The sequence below is a fragment of the Poecilia reticulata genome, chromosome 18 (genome assembly GCF_904066995.2).
Source record: "Poecilia reticulata chromosome 18, P_reticulata-male-v2, whole genome shotgun sequence".
Taxonomy (NCBI): domain Eukaryota; kingdom Metazoa; phylum Chordata; class Actinopteri; order Cyprinodontiformes; family Poeciliidae; genus Poecilia; species Poecilia reticulata.
The window spans coordinates 2,427,806-2,452,592 of NC_088847.1; the positions used below are offsets into that span (position 1 = coordinate 2,427,806).

Here is a 24,787-nt window from a genome sequence, read left to right on the forward strand (position 1 = left end):
ATTTGTATAACTAAATCAACTAAGCCTGAAATAATTGGAAATATATCCAAAAACTAAGTCAGTCTAAGAGTCAGAACTTAAATCTGAGGTTACTGCAACTAATTCACACATTGTCGAAACAAAGTGTCAGTAATCATTCTTTATGTAGTTTAGGTTGACATGGTTTGATTAAGAACCAAGTGCTTCAAAATGAAAATCAAAGTCTGCTGTCAAAAAGCAACAGGAACAGAGAAAACTATTCCTGTTGTTACATAACATTTGGAAAGGCAGCCAAGAGTTCCTTAAGAGGAAGGGGAAAAAAATCCTTGGCAAGCAAACAAAGGACCTTACAGGGATGAAAAGAGAAACCAGGGGCACAAAAAGGTTACTTTGATAAGTTTATTACTAAACCAAGCAGGGTTTCAACAGGTTTTCATTCAATACACGGAGTTATGCCAGAAAAACAAAAATTCCTCCATCAACCTGAGGGACAAAAACATTCAGGTCTTTGCACAAGCGACAGAAAGAGTGAATATTGTCGTCAGAGCAGAGCTGCTGGATCGAGAATGTTCTCAGACAGCTGGACGTTAGCAGGACGCCACATCACATCACCATGGAACCAAACATCAAAACACTTGACTCTCCTTCCTGTTCAGAACCACTCAGAACTACAAATGGTCTACACAAGTAACATACACTTCACTTATTACAAAAATATTCATCTTATTCAGCTCAAAGCCAGGACAGAAATATAAACTTGTCACTTCAGAGCATGAGGCGTCTCAGGTGAATCATGCAAGTTGAAACCAGAGGAAGTTGACTGCAGAATCCGGTCTGATGGATTCAGCAGAGAAAGATGACTAACAGCAGCAACGTTGACGCGTCTGCTTGGTGGAACCTGTGCTCACATCCACACAAAAACCCGTGTTCCAATTTTAAAAACAGAGAATAAACTAAACTCCACAACTTTACAATCTGTATGAACAGAACTTTGTTGTTTCAGCAACAAAATGGAGGACCAATAAAATTAGAGCACTGCTTGTAGATTTTTCTTTTGAGTACTTGGACGTTCAGGATGAAGCATCAGTCAGTTGATAGCTGGTGCGTAATGTTCTGCAGGGGATGTGAAAACTTTTCTGTGGCAGGATTAGTTCTGTGGAGGAGGTGGAGGGGGGGCTGGGGGCATGCCGAAGGGCGGCATGCCAGGTACCCCCATGCCCATCATGGTGACAAAGTTAGAAGGGTCCATGGGTGGTGGTGGTGGTGGGGGGGCATACATCATGCCGGTTGAGCCTGGAGGTGGAGGAGGTGGCGGTGGGGGGGCTCCAGGGGGCAGTGGGGGCTGCACTCCAGGGGGAGGTGGAACCATGGACTGGGATCCCATGGGTAGCGGCGGCTGGGCCGCAGACACCGCAGGCTGTTGGGGCTGTTGCCATGGTGGCAGGCTGCCGGAGCCGGGGCTGGAGGTGGTGGTGGTATCTGTAAAAACATCAGATGTTGTGAGCTGCAGGTTGGGCCTGAACACATACAAATGTTTGATGATTTTTGACCCAATTTTGATCTTCTGACAATGACACCCTGATTATTAAGATGGCTCTAAAGATTTTATTTCATTTTATTTTTAGAAAATTTTTAGTGCTAATGGCCTTCATCAGCCCGCAATCTAACAGAAAGAGGGAGAAGTCCGACGACAAACCGTCTGGATAATCTTAAAAGATTTTCTTGCCGTGTGCGGTGAGCTGAGTGTGATTTGGTCTGCTTGGCAGGATCTCAAACTGCGGATAATGAACATGTTGGATGTCATGGTCTGATGTCGCAGTGTGTGATGTTCTGAGCGCAGAACATCACACACTTGTCTGTGTGGGAATCCAACACACAGACAAAACAACTGCAAGTCCAGTGGACATTGGAGACGTCTTTGTATTGTTTTTTTATGTTATAATCCACAAACTATTGCCATTCCTTCTTCCCAGTCAGCCATGTTTGTTTACTCTGAACTCACGTTTAGTCTCAAGAGGTTTTGCCAGATTTCCTGTGCGACATCTGAATGTTGGTGAGTGAAAACGGTTGGTATGTTGCTCCGGCCATGTGGCTGAACACCACATACTCTCCAACTGAACCTGTTATAGCTACAATGTTCAATCACCATGTGTGGTCTCAGGTTCTGAAGCCGTTGCCATGTGAACCAGGCGTTAGCTAGCCATGCCAGTCAGGTCAAGACCAGAAGTGATCTGATATTTACTAGATTATTCACAGACGGCTGAGCTGCTCTGATCAGGCATGAATTTGACAGTAATTACATTTACAATATTTACATAATAATTCCACATGTGCTTCTCTATTTCCTAATAAAGTCCCAGCACACAATTCTATACTCTCAACCTGATTTCTGGATAACAGTGTGGAAACTCTTACTCTGTTGCCAAGGTAGAGGTGTACTTGTTGCCATGCTGCTAGTAGGAGGTGGGGGTGGAGCCTGCTGCTGCCATGGTGGCAGGGGAGCAGATGGAGGAGGAGGGGGCTGATTGCCAGGAGGGGGAGGTGGGGGTGGCATTATACCCATGGGAGGTGGCAGCAGACCTGAATGGAGGAGAAAAAGTCACAATTAATTCCCTCTAATGAAACACACCAAAGTTTCAGCTCCACAGCCTCTGCTCTGTGGCTGACCTCTGACCTTTCAACATAAAACTAACAGCAATGTATCTCAGAGGCCCGTTGCTTGAAGCCGTGGTCCGGCCCTCAGAGCTGCTTAAGGTCTGACAATGTTATTGTGAGATTATGGTGATTGATAAAACGTTCCTCATCATGTCATGTACATAAGGACCAAACTAAGGAATGTTTACAGTACGTTCACACTGCAAGCTTTAATACTCCATTCCGACTTTTTGGGAAATCTGAATTTTAATGCATGGTTGTTCACATTTCCACTGCAGGCTGCAGTGTGAACATTGCCCGATTTAGAAGCAAAAAATGGTTTGAATTGAAAATGTTGCTTATTTCGTTTGAAGAGTTTGATTATTTATAGACCCTGCTATTAACTTGATTTTTTTTTTTTTTTACTTGAGTCCACTAGTTTTAAATACAAAATGCCATCAAAAATGAAACTAATGTAGCAGAACATGAGAGTCTCACCCATGGGGTGTCCGTGAGGAGCCGGTCCCTGACCCATTGGAGGTGGAGGGGGCTGCATCCAGGGTGGAGGCATGCCATTAGGGTTGGGAGGCATAGGTGGTCCTCCCATGTTGGGCATGGGAGGAGGGAAGCTCTGAGGGCCTCCAGGCCCCGTGGGCCCTCCCATGCCAGGATAGTTCCTGTTCTCAGTGGGACCAGAGCTCATCCAGGGCGGCCGGTTCTGTAGAACAAAACGAGTCAATGAACACACCCCTCTGAGCCAATCAGAGTGAGGACCTGGGACTGACACTAACCGGAGGAGGCTGGTTGCTGTTTGGTCCAGAGGTTCGGGGGGCTCCTGCTGGACTGCTGGAGTGTCCTCCTCCTGAAGACGGCAACGGGGCCTCCCCCAGCTCCGCCATGAGGGATAGATACTCCTTGTCCATACGGGCCTTGTCCTGGGCCGACTGGGGGGGCTCTCCCCCTGTTGCTCTCTGGCCTGCAAAGGTGCTGCACAAACAAATAGGAAACGCTGCTGAACTCTGCAGATGGAAGCAGCAGCATGCACAGCCTTGCCCACCATTACCTGGTGTACTTGCAGTCAGATGAAATATGACCAGCTCCTCCACATTTGGTACAGAGGGTGGTATTGGTGATGCTGCGGGGCTCGGAGTTCTGCCAGGGACGGAGGATCCTACAAACAAGCAGCTTCTCTTCAGAGGTGCCAACTCAGACTGAACGATCAGACTCTGGGAACCAAAACAGCACCGACCTGTTATCGTCCTCCCTCAGGGTGCCGTTGAGCCTGGCTAGCTCCCTCAGCTGCATCTTTCTCAGGTCGTTCTGATCCTCAGGTGTCTCGATGCCCTGCTTCAGGATGTTACGAATCTGAACACAAATTGGAATATTAGTTGATACAAAGCTGTTCAACTAAATGCAGGCTGATCTGCTGGCAGCGTGTCCCTCTGGAGCCAACCTGTTCCACAGCCTTCTTGACGTTCTCCATGGTGTTAGCAGTGACCAGGGCGTGCAGCGGCTCGTCCTCACCAGGCAGCATCTGGCCATCTTTACGACCGACTTTCCCTTCCTTCACAGAACCTTTTCCTCTGATCATGATCTTAGCACAGCATTCTTTCTCAATGTTCTTCAGAGTGTTGCCACTAAAAACAGGAAAACATCAGAATTTTAACATAAAACATCTAACATAAACCAAGAGGGAGCATAAAGAATAACACAGTTAACATATATGAGTGAGCAACACCAGCTTACCGGGGCCCAATGAGCAAACCCACAAAGTTGATTTCAGGGTATTCATCTTGGGGGATCATAACTTTGTCGCTCACTCTGGTGGCTGGAGGCCTGAAGGGGAAACACGGAAAACGTTTACAGAGAGAAAGCGACAGTTTTCTGAAAAACTAAAAGTTTACAAGAGAATTCTTTTTTCTTTCTTTCTATGCAAACATTGATCACTAGGAGCAGTTAACAGAAAGACTGGGTTTTAATGAATTCTATTTGGAGCATGGTGTCAGAAACCTGACACCAAATCTTCTGCTGCATCTCTATAATGACTTCTATCCAAATATATACATCTCATGTTACATATGACTGTATGGCTGGTGCTGTAAGGACATTCTCAATGACATCTGTTGCTGGGAGCTCCATAGCATCAGGGAGTTACTAATGTGGTTCCTAAAATGTTAATGCTCAAAACCTAAAAGAACCAAGTGCACTGATGAATTGGACAACTGATAAAACTGCAATTTGTTTAATCAGTTTTTTTGTCAACTTTGCCAAAAACAAAAAACAAAACAAAAAATACTCAATTTAATTTAAAAAAATGCAATTGGTGTACTACTAAAAAAGATTTCATGTTTGATTTTAATTGAGTAAAACATCAGAAAGAGGTGCAAGTGAATTAAATGTACATGTAGAATCTGCATATTGCAAGACTCCCTGTTCTACAAATTACAATTCTTGAAGGGGAGTCAGGTAAAGGACATACTTGTAGTCAGCTGGAGGCTTGAAGTCGGGGTTGAGAGCAATCATTTCTGTGATGAGCGAGTGGCGCTCCTCCTCAATCTTCTTCCTAGTGCGATACTCGCGGGTGTTCAGCCTTTTGCCCTCACTGTTGTAGATGGGCTCTGGAGAAGGAGACCTACAAGGAGACAAAATACAAGACGCACAACAATGACGCCTTTCTACAAGCAGAAGCTCTTCCATCTACAACCAAACAGGCTCCCTAAAGCTGACTATGACTTCAGAATGTTGGGACAATTTGCATCTTAAAGAGATTTAGTTGGACTCATGGTCAGTGCAAAAGCAAAACTAAGCAAAAAGAAGTATGCACTGACATGTAAAAGGTTAAGAGTCCATTCTGTCATACCATTCATTGTTAGATGGTGGCAACCAAAACGGTTTAGAGGTAATTAACCCAGTAAAATGGAGGGGCATCAACAGAAGAAACATACAATAGAGAAAAGAAAAAAAGCCCACGCCAGTCTCCAGTCTGGACACAGTCACTCATTAAAAAGCACATGAGTGGGTTTGTCCAAGCTTTTGAGTGGCACTGCATCTAAAAAATGTATAAATAAAGTCAGAACTACACCTGCATACAGGATTTTTGGCCCACAAAGCACAGGTAAAAGGTAAAAACCAAAGCAAAATTTAGAATGCTAAGCAGGGTCGCTGGCTTTGACGAGTGCTTGGTGCTGACGTGGTGGTAGAGGGCCGTACCTCTCCGTGGAAGCTGAAAACCTGTGTTGGCGTGTTAAGAAGGCCCTGCACTTGAAAAAGAGTTAGATTGACGTGGGGTAATTTGGGTTAGAGGAAAGGAATTAGGATTAGATATCCACATGTTCCTAGGCTCTCTTAACAGAGAGCAGCTTTTGTGTCCATGTGAAGAGTTGGGGGAAATGGGGAAGTTTTCCTTTCAACGGTGACAACCTGTAACATCTCCCGAGCCGTTTCTCTTACGTTGGACAAGGGGATGGTTCACAGGACTGCTGCGGTTCTTCTTATGTTTTGGATGCTGTGGAAATGTCTGAGAAACTAACACAGTGTGCAAGTTCAAGTGGCTTTAACTAGCAGAGGTCAAGTGGACACACTGAGGGCAAGTCACTTCCTGTAAAAACAGATGCTTTATGACCCTACGTTACAGACTGGCCACTTCTAAAACAAGCACAGCTCTGCCCAGTTTCTTCCAGATCTCAAGAGTCCAAAGGGAAAAGGGGAATACAGTCCCCTTCACTGCAGGGAATTGTTTAAAGGCGTATGTTAGGAAAAACTCAGATGACCAGCAATAAATCGCTCATTTCCAATCTTCCTCACTGTCCTGTTATATGCTTTGTACTCACTAGGAACTCAAACACTGGCAAAAACTTAAAATAATCATCATAAAATTAAAAAAAGTCAAAAGGTTAATGTTTCCAAAAAAAATCCAAATTATCTGAGCTAATTTACCCCAAAATATGTTCAAGTCGATATACTTTCTGCCAAAATCCTGCTTCAACAGAAACCATTCAACACATGTAGTATATTGTCATTAGTTTACATGGTGCTATAAATCAGACAGTACAGAAAGTGGGTCAAACTGTGGCTGTGGCCAAAACTGAAGCATAAAATTCCACCATTAAGCAAAATGAATAAGGTGGAGATATCCCAAAATATTTTATTTGCTCTGGTACTGACCCAACTACATTATTAAACATTAATTTTAACAAATAATTTTTTTAAACCCAAGAATCAAACAGTTCACGTTTTCTTTTACACCTTCACACTGCAGCCTGAAGTGACCCAATTCCCTTTTTTTTTGACGTAATGCAACTTGTATCTGATCTTTTCATGACAGTCTGAATGTGACCCATATACGATATGTATCCGATTCAAATGCGACCTAAAGTCCAGGCTGCATTCGTCCGAACTGAACATCACTGATACTCAACAAATCTCACTATTCTGTGTCCTGATACGCGCAAGAGGGAAGAAAAACAACTATGACGGACTATAATGAGGATTAAGTTGTTAATATGCTGCTCCGGTTGGACAACTTCAAATATATACGCTAAGCTCTGCTGTTAGCCTCCATGTTTACTTCCGCAAACACTGAGCACTACTTCTTTTGATGGCGGATGTACTTGCTAGGAACTCAAACACTGGCAATAGAGGGATATTGCGCCCTCTAGTGCACATGCGGGATATTTTCAGGTTGTTTGCCCGTTCACAATGCAGAACACATACAAGTTGCATTCTTGGCAGTGTAAACGGCCCCTGCAAAAAAATCGGAATTGGATCACTTCAGGCTGCAGTGTGAACGCACCCTTAGTTCTTCAACTGAACCTTACTGTATTTATTTTGAGAATTTCTTCCCATTTCATTCAAAACATAAAAAGGTATTGGAGAGCCATAATTCCTGCAACAAAGAAGAACCTTCCATTTTCTCAGTCTTCCATTTTCAAAGACAATTAAAATTTTGGGTAAAAAAAAAGTTGGATTTCTAGAATGGTTTCTAATTGTGTTGAAGTTTAACAAATGACTCAAATTATTGTGACTCGGTGCTCATTTCAAGCCTCTATTAAGAATAAACATTTACATCCTGAATGTCCTTTTCTCCTCTGCTTTAGCCTCATGGCATTCAAACCAACAAGCATTTCATTCTAAATTCCTATGTACACTACCTCAGAGACCTTTAGTTTTTAAAAATTATTTTCTTTGTTCATTAAATTGTTCCTCTTTTTGTTTTCCTGTGACAAAACGATTTGGATATTGGGCTCCAGGTGTTGCTCTAGCACACCCAGCTGTGTGCCAGAATGTAAACAATGCAGCAAAAAGGTAAACTAACTGCTCACATCAGACATGTGGCACAGAATCCTTAACATTAAAGTGACAGTTTAGTGTTTTTTTTTCTGAAACATTAACGAGGTTATGAACAGTAATGTTTTAGCAGTAGTGGATCACTCTGGCATCTTCCAGAAAACTGACCAATCAGAACAGAGCCATGTCTAGCATGGATTTCCATTTCTCAAAATGATTCTCATCTCAAAAGATATCAAAGCAATTCATGCAAACAGCTACAGAACCTTTGCATTTCCTCCAAGTGGTTATTGACAAATAAATCTGTAGTCATTTACACCGAGGACCATGGTGGGTAGCAGCAAATAAGAAATGACCTTGGCTTGTAAAATATGAACTGAAATGTGAAGCTTGGCCCTGGTGTTTGGCAAGTCGCTAACAAAAAACTAAGGCTATTCAAATGAAAATGTTGAAATGTTTCTAACCATGGAAAAGTCAACAAAAAAAAAAAAAAATTAAAAAAAGACAAGTGCTGACATGTCATTTATAGATTTAATAAACTGTGTTTGCATAAATTGCAATAATATCCATGAATAACTTGAAATTATAACACAACTTTGATAAATTGCCTTGTTGTTGGCATCCCTCTGACTGGTTGTTTACTGTGACAGCCTGAACTCTTTATCCAAGCAAAGGATTTAAAAAAAAAAAAGGAAGTTACTATCTGACAAAAGGTGAGATGCTAAATAGTTATAAACTCTAAAGAAACATTCTGCATGGAAAAATTTACTAAATTCTAAATACTTTTGACACATTTTTCAAATCTTCAATTTAAGGCTGCATATGCCTTAAATTGCTAATAACTTGGTCTATTCCATACAGATCTGATGATCTCTAAGCTTCATCTTTTAAATGTAAAACTCAACTCAGATATATTACAGTCTATATTTGTTTAGGTCATTGATATTTACTGGCCACAGCTTATTTTTACCTTCCTACATGTATAAATATTAGAGGTGTGCCGATCGATCGGTCACTGATCATAATCGAGCCGATTTTCGTGAAAAGGTGCATGATCGGTGATTGGCGATCATTGGCTCTTGTTGCCGATACCGATCACCTGCATCTCATTTCGCAGCCTGCCTGTGCAGCTGGTCTCTTTCCTTCACACTGCGCAAACGCGCAGCAACAAATCCTAAGCGATGTTGAACTAAAACGCACTGAGTGAATGGGGACGTTTGCGTGTTGAGGCCGAAAATTGAAGCACGTCAAAATGCATCAACACAACGAAGCTAATACGACATAAAAACTATGCCATACCTGACGGAGTTTGGCTACATCGAGGCTCACTGCAGTAAAAAAGACATATGGAGGATCAGATAGCAGGTAAAGCAGCGCACAGCTACAAACACTCACCCGGATTAGCATGACGGTCAGAAAGCTAAACAAATAACCCGCAAAATTATTTAAGTCTTCGAGCTGCGATGTAAGACGCTGGTTCTGCTCTCGCTGTTGAACCTCTGCTACGCGCTACAGGTAGTAATATTTCACAGACGGAGCGCCGCTTCTGCTCCACCTGGTAGTGACTCTCACACCGAACCTCTGCTTAAAGCTGCAGCATCTAACCTAAAAAAATACATTTTACATACGTATTAAAACTTTCGCTGTCCTAACATCAGACAGATAATCTCTAAAAAATATAATCAATCTCCTCCCTGTTCTGCATAATTACTCCGCTCAGTCAGAAACAGCCACTCAGAACTAGCAGTAATCAGCAAGCCGCCATGCTATCAGGAAGTTTTCATTCAGTAACTCAGGATTGTTTGTTGTAATGAATCCTGTATTTACCTTTGAATGCCAAGTTTTATACTTTAATTTTTTTGGCAATGTTGAGGTTTTATTTTGGCTCTTTACATTATTTAGCCTCTTCAGAGACTTCATATGTTATCAGTCTGTTAAAGATAGTATTACCGATAGCAGTACAATTTGCACAATGCCTGTTTTGTTCAGTTTTCTTCTTGGAAAAAGTTATTAAAAACCAAGTTTTTGTCTAAATTAAGGTGAATTCATGGTTCCTTTTTCCACATAATGTAACAGGTAGTGTTTATGATTAAAAAAATAATAATTATGTGATCGGTATCGGTGATCGGCCCTCATGGGTGATCGATAACGGTATTGGCAGGAAAAAACCTGATCGGCACATCTCTAATAAATATGAAAAGTTTATTCTCCCTTTTACAGCTCTCTCCACTGGGGGTGGGTGGTATGTTAGTATTTGTTTATGTTCTGCTGTTTTTGTCATCTACAAATACAATACAAAATATTTGAAAAAAAAAAAAAAAAAATCATTCAGAAAGAAATATGTATTTATATTCTATGTGGAAAAGCTCAATAAACTGAAGTAGAACACCTAATAACATTACCATAATCAACTTCATGTCAGATGGGTGTCCCAACTGTCCATAATTTCCTTTTTCTAGTTTATTTTTGCATAAGCCAATACTTTTAGCACAGAACTAACGGCTATCATGGTGAAGAGGGCCTGTAGGTTTGGAATCCATTATTTTAAATTCCATTATTTTTAGCCAGGAATCAAAATTCCATAAAAAAAAAAAGATCAGAATGTGTTTCAACAAGTTACATTTACATTCAGAGTAGGGCTGGGCGATTTATCAACTTTGTTGCTTACAAAAATTCACATTCTGTTAAATTGGTATTTAATTTACACGTTTACTCATTGTTTACTCATTGTCAGCCTGTCTTTTTTTCTTTTTTACTTTGTATTTTCACAAATTCTGATCAACCAACCACAAGTGATCATTGAAATAAAAGCAAGTTTTTAAAAAAATATTTTATCATTTGTAACTTCCCTTTAAAGGGGAGAATCAGGTTCAATTTTGAAGCTATATCGCCCAGCCCCAACTCAGAGCCTCCACTGCACAGGTTATTAAATGACGACGTGCCTTTTCTGTCTACATCGTATCCTCTGTTTTAACACAAGATGGAATTTTGCCCAGATGCTACAGCATGTTGTACGCCCCCCACATAAAGCTGGAGATGTTGAGGCAACACACCATTTATTCATAAAGTTTACATTTAGTCTTTAATAAATAGAAAAATGTTTGGTTTAAACTCATTCAAAGCATTTTCACATCATTCGAGTTTTACAGATGTAATTCAGTAGCAATATTGAACCGTCAAGTCATTGATAAAACTAACTTTTTTAAAAAGCTAAATAATTCTGGCTACAATTACCAATTATATTCTTTATTGCACCTTTTTGGACCTGAGCTCTCAAACAAATCAAGACCTCAATTTTTCTAAACAGTCAGTGAGGAGGTAGATAAATAAACCTTAGACCTTTTTAGCTAACACTAATATAAAATAAAACAAACATTTATAGTGAAAAATCAACATTAGTCTTCCAAATAGGCAAAAGGTAGAGAAAGTGTTACTGTTTGAGGGTTTAATCTTTTCCAACCTGTCCTCAGGGTTAACAGGGATTCCCAGGTCTCCTGTACGCAGTTTACGAGTCAGGTCTTCAATCTGCAGTTGGACTGGAAGAATTCAGGTTAGGAAAGAAAACAAGGATGGAGAGAAATGTGGTTACCACAGCAACATCAGAGAGAGAGTGCTCTGCACTTCAGAGAGCAAAGTCTCAATCACTACTGCAGTAAAGACAATTGGTGAGTCTGTTAAAAAGGGAGATCAAATCAACATGGTAAGACTACAGCAGAAAGCTGGAGTCCTTTCTGGTGCTACGCACACATTGTGATCACAATGAATATGCCTGTGAGATCATTTCAATTAGGGTTACAGACAACCAACCTTTGTTCCACAATGATTAAGCATGAGAACATGTCAAATGATGAACCATGGTTCCTAAAAATGCCTGCCACCTCATCAATACTTCAAACAAGGCTGGGGTTGACTTCCACGTGCACAGCTGCACTCGGTTTAAAGGCTTCGGCATTTTAAGGACAAACTTGGTCAATTTGTTGGGTTTTTTTTTTTTTTTTTTTGTTGTTGCAAGTTTCAGTAACAGAACAGGTGATTACAGTCACATTTGGCAGTCCACAGATCTAACACTGAGGGGCTGCTGTGACACAAAGACAAGTCTCATATTCAGGAGGAAATGAAGAAAGGAATAGATCAGACATTTCATGCACATTATGAGAAACGGAAAGGAGTATCCCCTTGAACACAGATTCATTAATCCTTTAGGTGATTATTCTGAGTTAAAGAGGTGGATACGCATCCTGTAACTCGATGTTCACAACAATTTCATTCTGAAACTCTTGTTTTAGGGGATCTACTTCATGAGCAAACTAAGTGTGACAAGGAGGGTGGATACAGATGGATGTTTACATACCAGTGAAGAACAACCATTACCAATGAGGGGACAAAGTCAATACTGGTGTTAGTTACAGACAAGGGACTCATTTAATTTAAAATAGTTCAACATTTGTTCCTGTGGGAGAAATGTTTCCTCCTGGGAACAGCTTACAATGAAACTGGTTAAATTGAACATGTAGTGCAAGCAGACTGAGAAGTCAAGCAATGCAATTTAGTTACTTTTTTTCTTCATAACATTTCCCCTCCTACAGTTAACATTCATACATGTAAAAATAAAATTCTTTGAATTCAGTATTTTAGTCCTACTGAATTAAGCTATGCTGCTTCCAGATGTCAAACCAAATATTAAAACTTCAATCATTTATACATCCAGTTGTTCCTTTGTGCATTGATAGCATCATCAGTTTCTATAACTGGATTAACACTGATGTGCTACAGTTCTCATCTGGTTGCAGTAGAGGCCAGCCCTTTCCTTAGATTTACGTCCTGATTCTGTTACTCATCACCAGCACAAACTGCTTTTGGGCCAAACACTTTACAGGCTCCATTTTCACTCAAGTAACATGATTGTTCTGGAGGGGGGTGGGGCTACTCTGATCAGACAGGTTTTTTTAATTCATCCATCACAAGCTCTTGTTAATGGTGTCCAATGGTATGCAAACCAAAAGGCTACAGAACATAGCAAAAAAACTTGCAGAGAAATAACCATCATAACATCTTACATTAACATTTATAATAATTATTGCTCATCAGGATTTTCTTTTGCTTTGTTTCCGCAGCTGGAGCAATATTTTACATGCACACTTAAAATATATAAATTATATATTACTTTGAAAAAAATATTTGATTTAAAATGTTAGCTACGTATATTTCAAATGATACTTTTGGACCACTCCAGCTGCTGGGAACTCAGCAAACAATAAATAACAGTAACACTGATGACATCAGAAAACAAGAACTTTAAATGCAATTAATGAGGCATATCACAAATACCAGTTACAGCCATATTTGATAGAAGATAATTAGCATTTACCTATATAAGCTCTTTCCTGGTCTCGGGTGAGTCCAGGGGGAATGACAGTGGGCATTCCTGGAATGACCGTCTTCTGATCTGGGGTCTCACTGCTCCATCGACTCTTTTTCCTTTTCTTTTGGCCAAAATCTAACAAAATAAAATTCCAATATGTCAAACTTTTCAGTGATACACTGCAGGATCAGCTATAGATACTTTAATCAAGACAGCCCTAAATGAACACAAGACATATCAAAAGCACAATGAAACTTAGAAAAAGTTTGTTAATGTGTGTTTTATTTATATATTTATTTAACTTAAAAAAAAATGGACAATTTCATAATTGGTTGTAAACAAAGTTTGATTAAGTTAGTTTTTAATCTACATTTCAAAGTGGAACCATAATGCTTACTTTGAACAGGGAGCCTTTTTGTGACTGTCCACTGTTGTTTTTACAGGTAATAATATTCTCACAAAACAGCTGCAACTTTTCCGATGGTGAAACTGTTTAAATTTCTAGCCACCGAGACGCATCTCCTTGGTACAAATGCCATATTAATGTCATTTTAAATCAATGCATTTATTTATAACTAGAGGTGTGCCGATCGATCGGCCACTGATCATAATCGGCCGATTTCCGTGAAAAAATATAATCGGTGATCACCGATCATGGTCTCTTGTTGCCGATCACACAAACCGATCACCTGCATCTCATTTGGCAGCCTGCCTGTGCAGCTGGTCTCCTCTTTCCTTGACATTGAGCAAACGCACAGCAACAAATCCTAAGCGATGTCGTGTGGAACTATGACGCATTGAGTGAATGGGGAAGTTTGCATGTTGCGGCGGAAAATTGAAGCACTTCAAAATGCATCAACACAACGAAGTTAATATGGCATAAAAACAAGTGACAGAGTTTGGCTATATCGAGGCTCACTGCAGTAAAAAAGACATGGAGGATCAGATAGCAGGTAAAGCAGCGCACAGCTACACTCACCTGGATTAGCATGACAGTCAGAAAGCTAAACAAATAACCCGCAAAATTATTCAAGTCTTCGAGCTGCGGTTCTATTGTCGCTGTTGAACCGCAGCTACGCGCTACAGGTAGTAATATTTCACAGACGGAGCGCCGCTTCTGCTCCACCTGGTAGTGACTCTCACACCGAACATCTGTTTAAAGCTGCAGCATCTAACCTAAAAAAATAATAATTTTACATACGTATTAAAACTTTCGCTGTCCTAACATGAGACAGATAATCTCTGAAAAAATAATTGCTCTCCTCCCTGTTCTGCATAATTACTCCACTCAATCAGAAACAGCCACTCAGAACTAGCAGTAATCAGCTAGCCGCCATGCTAACAGGAAGTTTTCATTCAGTAACTCAGGATTGTTTATTGTAATGGATCCTGTATTTACCTTTGAATGTTAAGTTTTATACTTGAATTTTTTGGCAATGTTGAGAGGTTTTATTTTGACTTTTTGCATTATTTAGCCTCTTCATATGTTTTCAGTCTGTTAAAGATAGTATTATCGATACCAGTACAATTTGCACAATGCCTGTTTTGTTTATTTCTTGGGAAAAGTTATTTAAAAAAAAGTTTGTCTAAATTAAGGTGAATTCATGGTTCCGTTTTCCATATAATGTAACCGTAGTGCTTATGATTTAAAAAATAACAATTATGTGATCGGCATCGGTGAGTTATCGGAATCGGTTTCGGCAGGAAAAAACCTGATCAGCACATCTCCAATTATAACCATTTTGAAAAGTTCACCAACATACTAAACCTTTCAAAATCCTCACTTTCCTACAACAGCACAAGTCATTTTTGCCAAAAATGTCCCCTCATCCCCCCAAAAATTACCACCATTATTTAAGGAAAGTGACTAAAAAATAGTGCATCTTGTTGCAGCCCAAAACTTTACTCCAGAAAACAAAAGAACTAATGGACATGAACCACGGGTTGAAAGAAAACAGTTTACGATTTCGAACTGAAGCCAAACAAAAGCAGTCCAGAATCCTTTAAATATGTGGAATAGCCCTTTACCCCTGCACCACCACAGCACACCCTTGGAAAAGCCCTTTACTAACGTGCCATATAGGATGCTAACTTCAGGGTCATAGAATATATCTGTGAACACAAGCTATATTATGCAGCTAGATGTTATTTCACTTTCAGGAAGTTAAAACGTTTCCTTGATGTATCCAAATCTTTAGGAGGAAAGGTTCACTCAGTAACAACACGGCTGCAAATGCTGTGTGAACTAATAAACGTTAGCAGACGATGCAGACTCCATTTCATGAAGGCCGGGGCTGTTATGCGGCCTAAGCGACGACATGAGGCTAACAAGGTTTCACTAACTTACCCGTTTTAGTCATTCCGGATATCACTCCTTGTTGTGGTGGAGCCTGGGACGAAAAACCTGTCCCTGGACTAAACTGGTGCGCTGGAGAGAAAGCAGTGCTCGGCATAGTACCCGGGTAACTCTGGAGAGAAGGGAACGACACAGGGGGTGCCGGAGCTGGCATCAACCCGTTGCCAGCACCAGGCCCCGCGTCAAACCCGCGTTTAGCACCGATACTGGGGTGCAACTTCCCGAGGGGAGTTGCATTCGCTCCAGTGGCCATTTTCACTCAAATGTCCTTAAAAATGGCTCTGAATCAATAAACTACAAATTCAGCCAAGAATAGTTTAATTTAAACAACGTAGATTTCTGATAGCGTTGTCCGTGGGACCTACGCCTAATGCTTTAATCAAAATGGCGCCTGACGAAATTTTACAAAGCGATCCCGGATAGCATGTCTTAATAAAACGCCTTGCTATTGGCCAGTCAGACTTTTGTATTCTGGGAAGTCATTGGCCAATTTACCTGTTTTTTGTTTTGTTTTGTTTTTAGCACGATTATATCTCTGCGATAAAGTACCGTATGGAATAGAATATAAACTCTGGCACGATGAATCAAAACACATTTCATTACAACTCACCGGAACAAAAACACTGTTTATATGAAGATTAATTTAAATTTTGCTTCAAACGACTAGAAGCTATAAAATAAAAATAATGTAAAAAATAAGCCTGAATAATGTAAATTAAATGATAATACTGAAAGGTGTTAAATTATTCATCTATATGCTTTTCCAGTACATTATACATCCAGATTTTTTAAATAATAAAATTATTTAAGTTTAAAACATGCTTAACATTTTCTAAGCATTTCTTGACCACATGTGGCACTGGTTTCAAGCAATTTCTTGAGAGCCTTTCTATTGTTAGCCTAATTTCCCACCTAAATATTAATTTCTTTCAATAAGAAAAAACATCACAAGTTATACAAAACATTCCTCCCTTAAATTCTATGATTTTACATATAATGGGTAGAAAAAATATTCACATCTTTTAAGCCAGGCATGTCCAAAGTGAGGCCTGGGAGCCGTTTGCACAAATCAAGTGTAGAGCAAATTTTGCCAAAAGCGGTTAATATAAATAGACATGTTCTATTTTGGGGGATGAGATTTTCAGAGACAAATATATATATTTTTTTAATGAACCATGTTTACGCTTACATTTTAATTTTGTTGGAAATACAACACCAAACACCTCCTCCACACCTCATTAATGTCCCTTTTTTCTAAGCGACTACAATTTTATAGACCTAAATTTAAAACTATTCACTGAAAAAATGTGGAAATTTTTGATATAGCAGTTGGCAACACCTTTTGTTTTGCATCAGCAACAATTTAACAATTCCTTTTTTACAGCAAATAGAATACGGTGTTAAAATCTTACAATCTATGTAGTTAATATTAGCTGAACTGTAATGCCAAATCGTTTGGAAACCACCTTCTGAAACCTTTTCACATTCTGTCAAATTACAGCCAGAAACTTAAATGATTTTTAATGGGATTTTATGCAAGAAAACTTTTTTAAAAATATTTTTCATTCAAAATATTTTAAAAAATAAGCCATGCAGTTGTATTAGGCATACCTTCATCCAACTAACTTTTACTGCAGCCCCATCTGCATTATGTCTCCATCAATTTTCACATGTAGAATGTAAAATTCTTTTCACTGTTGCGAAATAGTTAAAACTCCATCAAAACTTCCAACCCAGACTTTCAACTGACTCCTAAATGTTGCTGGGTTCCCAGACTGACCAAACAAAGCCAAAGTCAGAGCTGTTGCTGAGCAAAATTTTGAATTTACTTTTTCATAAGAAACAAAAATAATTCCAGAAAACTGAATACAAACACCTGATAGTTTATGAAAAACAACAATAACCAACATCAGTAGCAGTCCAAACCAACTGCATCCGAATGCAGCAGCTCATCTTTACAGAGGCAGGTAAAGCGAGTAATGTGAACACGTCCAGCGGCGCACCGGTTTCCCCACCCGGCCGATTACTGGCAGCTTATGGGCGTAGGCGCGGGGCGGGTTGGCAGGCAGAGAGGAGGACGAGGAAAACGTGGTCTGAAAGGGCCGGCGGCCCTGGCACCGTCGACCCATTTGCCGTCCACCAATTACAAAGGAGAATGCTGGAGGTCCTGACTGTGGCGAGATGAAACGAGCCTTGGGGAAAACATCCCGAGAGACACCGGCGGAACGTTGGCTCGAACGTGATGAGGACGACCTGGAGCGCTGCATGGAGGAGGAACGAGCCAGAGACCTGAGGAGGAAAACGGTGGAAAAGTGGGTCCGCTGCATTCAGAACTAAAACAAATAATGAGAACTCAGACTTCTTATTCTGCCAGCTTTACCTTCCTGCTCCGGTGGCTGCGAGGCTCGGAGGTGGAGGGTCGGTGCGAGGACTCCCATCCTGTCGTGGGCTGATGTTGAGGTTGGCGGTCAGCTGCGGCATTTTCCGGGCAGTGTCGGTGTTTGAGGCTGGGCCCAGCGGCTCCTTCCGGGCTTCCCTGAAATAGGCTGGAGCGCAGGGGGGATAGCTCCCAAACCCTGGTCCTGTGCTAAACCTGACAGCTAGACTGTCCCCAAAGAAAGAGTAAAGCTCATTGTACATCGCTGGAAGAGGGACTGGGGACCACTCCTCCCAGGGGCAGCCCGCGCTTCCTGCTTGGAGGTGGCTGGCGATCCCCAGAGCGGCCTCCGACAAAGGCTCTGACGGAGGACTGAGGCCTGGGGAGCCCGCCCTGTACCCCACAGACCCGGCTCCAGAACCTGGCTGGCAGCTGGATCCGCCCTCTGCTGACTGGGACAGAGACACAGCCTTCATCTTGAGCAGACGCTCCACTGCCACCTGCAGGACATACAACCAAACTGCAATCCTGCTTGTTCTGGTTGACATGACATAATGAGACAAGAGACTCTGGACTGTCAGCATGAGCTCAAAAGGGCATTTTGTTGTTTAAATGAGAACTTTATGTGTTTTTATTTGTAAACTGAACAAGGAATTAAGAGAAAATTAAACTTTCCACAGAAAACCACAGGCTGTGTAAGGTAATCCAACAGGTCGGGTGTTTTTTCTACTTGGACAGAGAACATAGTAAACAGAGAGATCAAGTGATAATTATCTGCTGTCTACAGGTTAGAAAAGCAATAAAAACAGAGGAGCAACTGGAGGCAGCAAACTGTCAATTTGGTGTCAAAAACATCCTGTTCTTCCTGAGTTCCATCCAACCTCAAATAAGCAACAGAGAAGACTTTACAATGAGCCATTCTGCTGAAAAATTAAACCTGGTCAAAGAGAGGCAACAGGGATCAATGGTTCACTGGTGACTGCAAGCCCAAACCATCAGTTCTACACCATCGTGCTTCATAGCTGGAAATCAAGTGTTTGTGCAGATACTAAAACCCATATTTTCTTTCTGCTTTAAGAATCTAATTTCCTAAACCAGGTTGTGCCATCATGTCCCTTATAGAGACAAGAGGGTTTCTTGGCAGCTATACCTGCTCTTATCGTCGTCAGGTGGTTTGAAAACACAAACTTTATCACGACAAATCTAATCCTCTGGAGTGTGAGAAGAAGCTTTAGGGCTGTTTGAAGTCTCTATGGATATTAGATTGACTGACATCAGTCAGGTCATTGTAGCTGCATTTCCACTGACCACATAATTGCGGAAAATACCAAAATAAATTTGCTAAACGGAAACCCACCCATTTCGAGAAAAAAAACAAATTTTTTCAAGAAGAGATATTACTGTTACTGGAGCAAAAAGTAAAACAGGAAGTGGTAGTAGGATGATGATGCAGCATGTTTTTGTGGAATCATGGATTCCTAATAGTTTTGGAAAAGCGATCAGCAGCAACAAGAACTTCTACAGAGTCATTTCTGATGTCTTCCTGCTTTAGCTTTGGGTTTCCCACCTCTACAGCGCTGCAGGAAGCAGTGGGAGGGACTTCAGATTTTCAGACTGCTCCTGCATTTTGTAGAGATGCACCAATAAATCAGCCTGATTTCTTTAGCTTTGAGAGATCGGTTGATACTTCCATGTGAAATCAATTTCATCTACTGATCTCATCTATGTCCACAAAGGTGTAAAAATCAACCACTGTCACTTCTCCTCTGATGGGATAATAATCTGTTTTTTGTTCTTTTCATTCTGCATAATAAGTTAAGGCGGTCTTTTGACAATGTTTGCTGTGAATATAGCTTATGAAGACTGTAAATTGCTGTGAAAAATTTTCTCTTGGGTTTCCTGAGACAAATGGATGTCGACTGGACTTTTATCATGTTGAAGTTGTGCAACCCGAGATGCTAGCAGTACATACCAGGATGGCTCCGTAGACCTTGTGTCCATCTGCTTTGACCTGTGCATTGGACACTGAGTAGTCGTCCAGCACAGCCTGCAGGTTGGCCCAGTAAGCAGGGAGGTGTGGGAAAAGAACTCTTTCCACAGCCTGAAACACACACAGGTTAACAGAGAGATTAGTAGGAGTCTCCTTCAGGACAATATGGAAAACAACAATAGAAAATCAAGACAATTCCTATCAGACAATAAATACATTAACAGACCATCTGGATTTGACTTGAAATGCTTTCTAGCATCTAGCTCTAGGAGTCCTGTACTTTAAAAGCTACTGATGTTGGAAACAGAATCCTTCTGGCTCCCAGAAGACTGATGCGCATTAGAATAAAGTTAGAACTTCTATGTGAGGACCAAGCAACTTGAACCAAAACAATGACTAAAAAAAGATGCTGATGTACAGATTTAGGTTTGCACCACTGATGCTAAACAGTTCTACTAAAAAAGCAAAAGATTTGGCAGATTTCCAAACAGATTTGGTAGTGGACCTACCTTCCAACCCAGAGCGTGAAGGCCCACAACCGCACCGTAATGGGAGCAGAGTGGCCTGACTGGGTCAGAGAGAACCTTCTGGAGAGAGAGCAGGATCTGGTGGTAGAGACCACTCACTAGATCACCGTGAGTCCTGGAGAAAAAACTCAAAGTTAGGAGGCTGCATGCAGGATGAGACGTAGTTTATTATCTGCTTCCAGGTTTTATTCCGTGTCTCTCCTTCTAAATCTCTTCTCCATGTTAATGTCCATTCATCCTGTTGCAGTGTTCTGACTGATTACCGATCTTTAAAATGCCTGATCTGCCTATTCCCATTTTGACTGATACCAATCTTTCTGCCAAAATAGTTACAAGTAAATGAAGCTCTAAAAGTCTCAATTAAATGCAGAGATGAGCTCTAATTGGTAACTGTTTGCAGTTTTCTAACTGAATCCAATTTTGGCCGATACAATTTTATTTTGTCCAAAAAGTTGCTAAATATAGCAATTTTCTTGCTAAGGTAGCATCCATCTATCTCTCCAGTGTCCACCAATCCATCACTCATCCATCATTTAACCAACTGTTACCAATCCATTACCTACTGTCTGTTCTTTCATCTCTTCATCCCAGAGGTTCTAAATCTAAAGCCAGATAACTGGAGGCCTACCTGCCCACCACTAACGGTAACATTTTTGAAAAATACCAGAAGATGTGGCTGAGTAGCAGGGCTGCGTAGTCCCGGAGGGTCCAGTGGTCATTGAGTGGGTTGATGGAGGCGGCGAGTGGCTCCAGGATGCAGTACATGACGCTGGAGACCAGGCTGCGGACGTATGAGCCCAGGTACAGGTACGGGTTCTGGACCAGGCTCTTCACCATATGCAGGAGCCTGTTGAGCTGCTCCAGGTCGTGGCTTACTGATTTGACCTGGAAAGACACACACATACAAGGATCAGCAAGAACAAAGGTTCTCAGCTCTAATCAAAGCAATGAAGTGAGAACGGTGACCTACTCCACTGATGACATAGACAAAGTATGGCAGCAGGGCAGCAATCTTTGAGTTGGACTGAAGGTCGAGCAGAGCCATCTGGAACGCAGAGAGAGGAGCAGTAAAGAAGCAGCACATGTTGGCCGGTCAGAAGCTGTGCTGAGCAGCTGCTCACCTTCATGAGGTGGGGGTCATCTCCCAGGATGGCCCTGGTGATCTGCTGGTAGTACTTGAGCAGGTCATCTGACAGAGTCTGCACAGCGGTGGGAACTATGGGACCACAACCCAACAGGACAGGTTTCAATCAGGGTCAGAACTTCATAATCTTGGGTGATCAGCAATCGGTGAATGTGAAACCAAATCTGATCTTCCTGAGAAAATCTCTGAAAATCAGCCACTGTCCTCTTCTGCTCTGCACTGAGGTCTGACTGTCCACCCACCAGGTCACATCTGCATGTGTGCGCTTAAACAATAGTCACCCCACTGTTAACCACTTAGCAACTTTGTCTCTGAATTTAGCAGCTTTTCAAACAAAAACAAAAAAAATCAGTATCTGTCAAAATTGGATTTGACCAGAAAACTGCAATTGTTGTACCCATAAAAAGAACCAATCCCTTTATTTGAGACTTCACTTTTCATTTGCATTCAACTTTTAAGACAAAAAAAAATAAAAATTCGGAATTGACCAAAATCAAAACCAGCATGTCAGCTTTTTAAAGATTGGTGATCGGCCAGAGAACTGAAACCGGTGCACGGCTAGTGAATAGTACTGCAACTGTGTAAAATTACAATGTTAAGTTATGTGGAAGCACTAAGAAATGTTTTGAGTTTGTATCTATGCTACGTGTAACAAACTGATGAGAGGGGAGAGGGCTGAATTTGTTTTCAGCCTTAAAAGGTGTATTAATTTGATTCCTAACTCTGAATGGTTGAGTCTTACCTGTCCCCTGAGGCTCTACGTTGCCCTTGCCATCCAGATACGCCACATTAACTGGAAGGATACATCAGACATCAGTACACAATTCCTCCTGCAGATTAGGAAGAGTAAGTTTCAGCAGCACCAAGCGTGCGACCACCATCCTAACAAGTCTGATAACATACCTCGCACCATGGTCTCAGCACAACCTTTGGGAATGTTGGTGGCCAGGGCCAGCTCTATCAGGTTAATTTCACGGTCCTCAACAAAGAACAGCTCTCCCTCTTTGACCGATCGGAAAGGCAGAGCGTCCTGCGCCCCATAACCACAGACGGCCTGATAAGGAAGCAGATATCAGGCCACCGGAGGGAGCAGCAGCAGAAACATGCTGACAGGCATTAGGTCGCACCTCCACACGGCTCCATCGCAGAGCTCTGTTCAAGTCCTCCACAGTCAGCTTCCTCCTCTTGGCATGTCTCATGAACTGGGAACTCGTCTGTTTGGGTCACAAATAGATAACCAGAGGTGTCGAAAGAACAGCAAATTTATTCTTTTCATTTCAAATATACATTTAGGTCCAAAATAATCATGTGATGGAATAAATAAAAAAAAAAACATTGCCAGGTAGCTCTGACCTGCGCTGCCTCTCTGAGGCGGTAACACACATCTTCAGCAAGAAGAGCCGCTACATCATCAGCAAGATCCACACCGGTGTTCTCTGCCATGAGCTTGACGGAGTCCCGGGAAACCTCAGCAAAGCGCCGCTCCTCGCGGTCTGCCATGGCAACGGGGCCACGCAGAAACTGTCGCGGCAAAGCTGTTAGGATATCCCACCTCTCGTGCTTTTCTTCTCCCTATAAATAACAGCAGAAACAGAAGGTTTATAAAATGAAGGGGGGAAAAAAGAACAAGAACAAAATAAGCCATTTATTAGCTAAATAAAAGTTTCACAAAGTGTGTAAAAAAAAAAAAGAGGACAGAGCAATTATAAAAATATATAGGGTGAGAAGCTCGGTCATCCGGGAGGGACTCAGAGTAGAGCCGCTGCTCCTTCATGTCGAGAGGAGCCAGTTGAGGTGGCTCGGGCATCTGGTCAGGATGCCTGCTGGACGCCTCTTTGGTGAGGTGTTCCAGGAAAGTCCCACCGGGAGGAGGCCCTGGGGAAGACCCAGGGCACGCTGGAGGGGCTATGTTTCTTGGCTGGCCTGCGAATGCCTTGGGATTCCCCCAGAGGAGCTGGAACAAGTGGCTGGGGAGAGGGAAGTCTGGGCCTCCCTACTTATGCTGCTACCCAAGTGACCCGACCCCAGATAAGCGGTTGGGTCAATAATAAAGAGTAATTAGAAACGTCTTGAGTTTAGTCCGGGTTTGACTTGTGTTTCAACACTTGTGAAGTGTTTCAATTGTCTCAGTTGATCTGCCAATCTGCCACTAAAGTTCAAGTGTGACCATTTTGACTACTGACGGTTTTTAAGCATCAAACCTGATACTTTATGCCTAGATATTAATCTACTAGCCTACTAGCATGTCATCACAATCATGAGACCGTCATGCAGCAACAGTCTTTAGTCAGAGGTTTCTTCAGATTTGTTGCAAGACAAACTGCTACAGGAAATCCTCCCTGCCCATAGCATCACCATCCACAACAACTCTTTGAAGATATTGAGATGATGACTTACGATAACGTTGTATTGCAACTGACCAGATTTTAAATGCCTTTCATCCCCAAAGAAGTGTTTCCCCCCGCAGGATAGGACGAAGCTAAGTATTTCAGGTTTTAACTGGAACCTGATCAACACCTATTTCTGGTTCTAAACAGACTGCAAAGGATCACTTTACTGAATAGCAACAGCGTCAAGGTTCATGTTCTAAGCTGAATATGTTAGTCGTGTGAACAACTATTTGACTAACATACGAAATGAACTAGAATGAAACTGGGCAGCATTGCAGTAACGCTGCAATGAACAGAGCTAACCTGCAAACAGAGGGAGAAAACACCTAACAGACTTTAGCTACCCGCCGTCTCATCAAACAGCTACAAACAGGCAGGTCAACGGGACCCATTTCAGTCTAAAATTAATTCAGTTCAATTAAATTTACCTTAATTCGACAGAATACTGAGAATAATGTTTTCTTCTTCTTCTTCTTCTTCTTCTTTTTCTTCTTCTTCTTCTTCTTGGTGGCGCATCGCAAACAACTTCACGGTGGATGGTGCATACCGCCACCTACTGACCGTGAGTGTAGCAACATTGATCAGCATCCATTAAATTCTATTTTTAATTGTGGTGTGAGATGTTTCTTCTTCGTCGTCTGGATTTCTCTTGAAGGTTGACAAACTTTAAGGTGCACTACCAAAACCTGTTGGTAAGGAGTTTAGATCAACCTGAAACACTGAGGTAGCAATTAAATATCGC

The 24,787-nt window shown here is 41.6% G+C and overlaps 2 protein-coding genes across 2 annotated transcripts; both read right to left on the reverse strand.

The window, feature by feature from the left end:
- Positions 1-364: 364 nt before the first annotated feature.
- Positions 365-16,017, reverse strand: sf1 (splicing factor 1). Its single transcript, XM_008434928.3, has 12 exons — positions 15,609-16,017; positions 13,268-13,396; positions 11,360-11,435; positions 5,093-5,245; positions 4,360-4,449; positions 4,067-4,250; positions 3,863-3,978; positions 3,677-3,784; positions 3,405-3,600; positions 3,112-3,331; positions 2,395-2,559; positions 365-1,458 (listed from the first exon to the last, which is right to left on the reverse strand). Exons 1-12 carry the CDS (start codon positions 15,868-15,870, stop codon positions 1,127-1,129), a joined length of 2,031 nt encoding a protein of 676 aa, XP_008433150.1. The 5' UTR covers positions 15,871-16,017; the 3' UTR covers positions 365-1,126.
- A 1,104-nt stretch (positions 16,018-17,121) lies between these two features.
- On the reverse strand, positions 17,122-24,617 carry taf6l (TAF6-like RNA polymerase II, p300/CBP-associated factor (PCAF)-associated factor). Its single transcript, XM_008434929.3, has 12 exons — positions 24,474-24,617; positions 23,009-23,227; positions 22,783-22,869; positions 22,559-22,709; positions 22,398-22,448; positions 21,633-21,727; positions 21,482-21,556; positions 21,176-21,396; positions 20,494-20,626; positions 19,967-20,095; positions 17,998-18,494; positions 17,122-17,906 (listed from the first exon to the last, which is right to left on the reverse strand). The coding sequence occupies exons 2-12, from the start codon at positions 23,153-23,155 to the stop codon at positions 17,573-17,575; spliced, it is 1,920 nt and encodes a 639-aa protein (XP_008433151.1). The 5' UTR covers positions 23,156-23,227; positions 24,474-24,617; the 3' UTR covers positions 17,122-17,572.
- Positions 24,618-24,787: the final 170 nt, after the last annotated feature.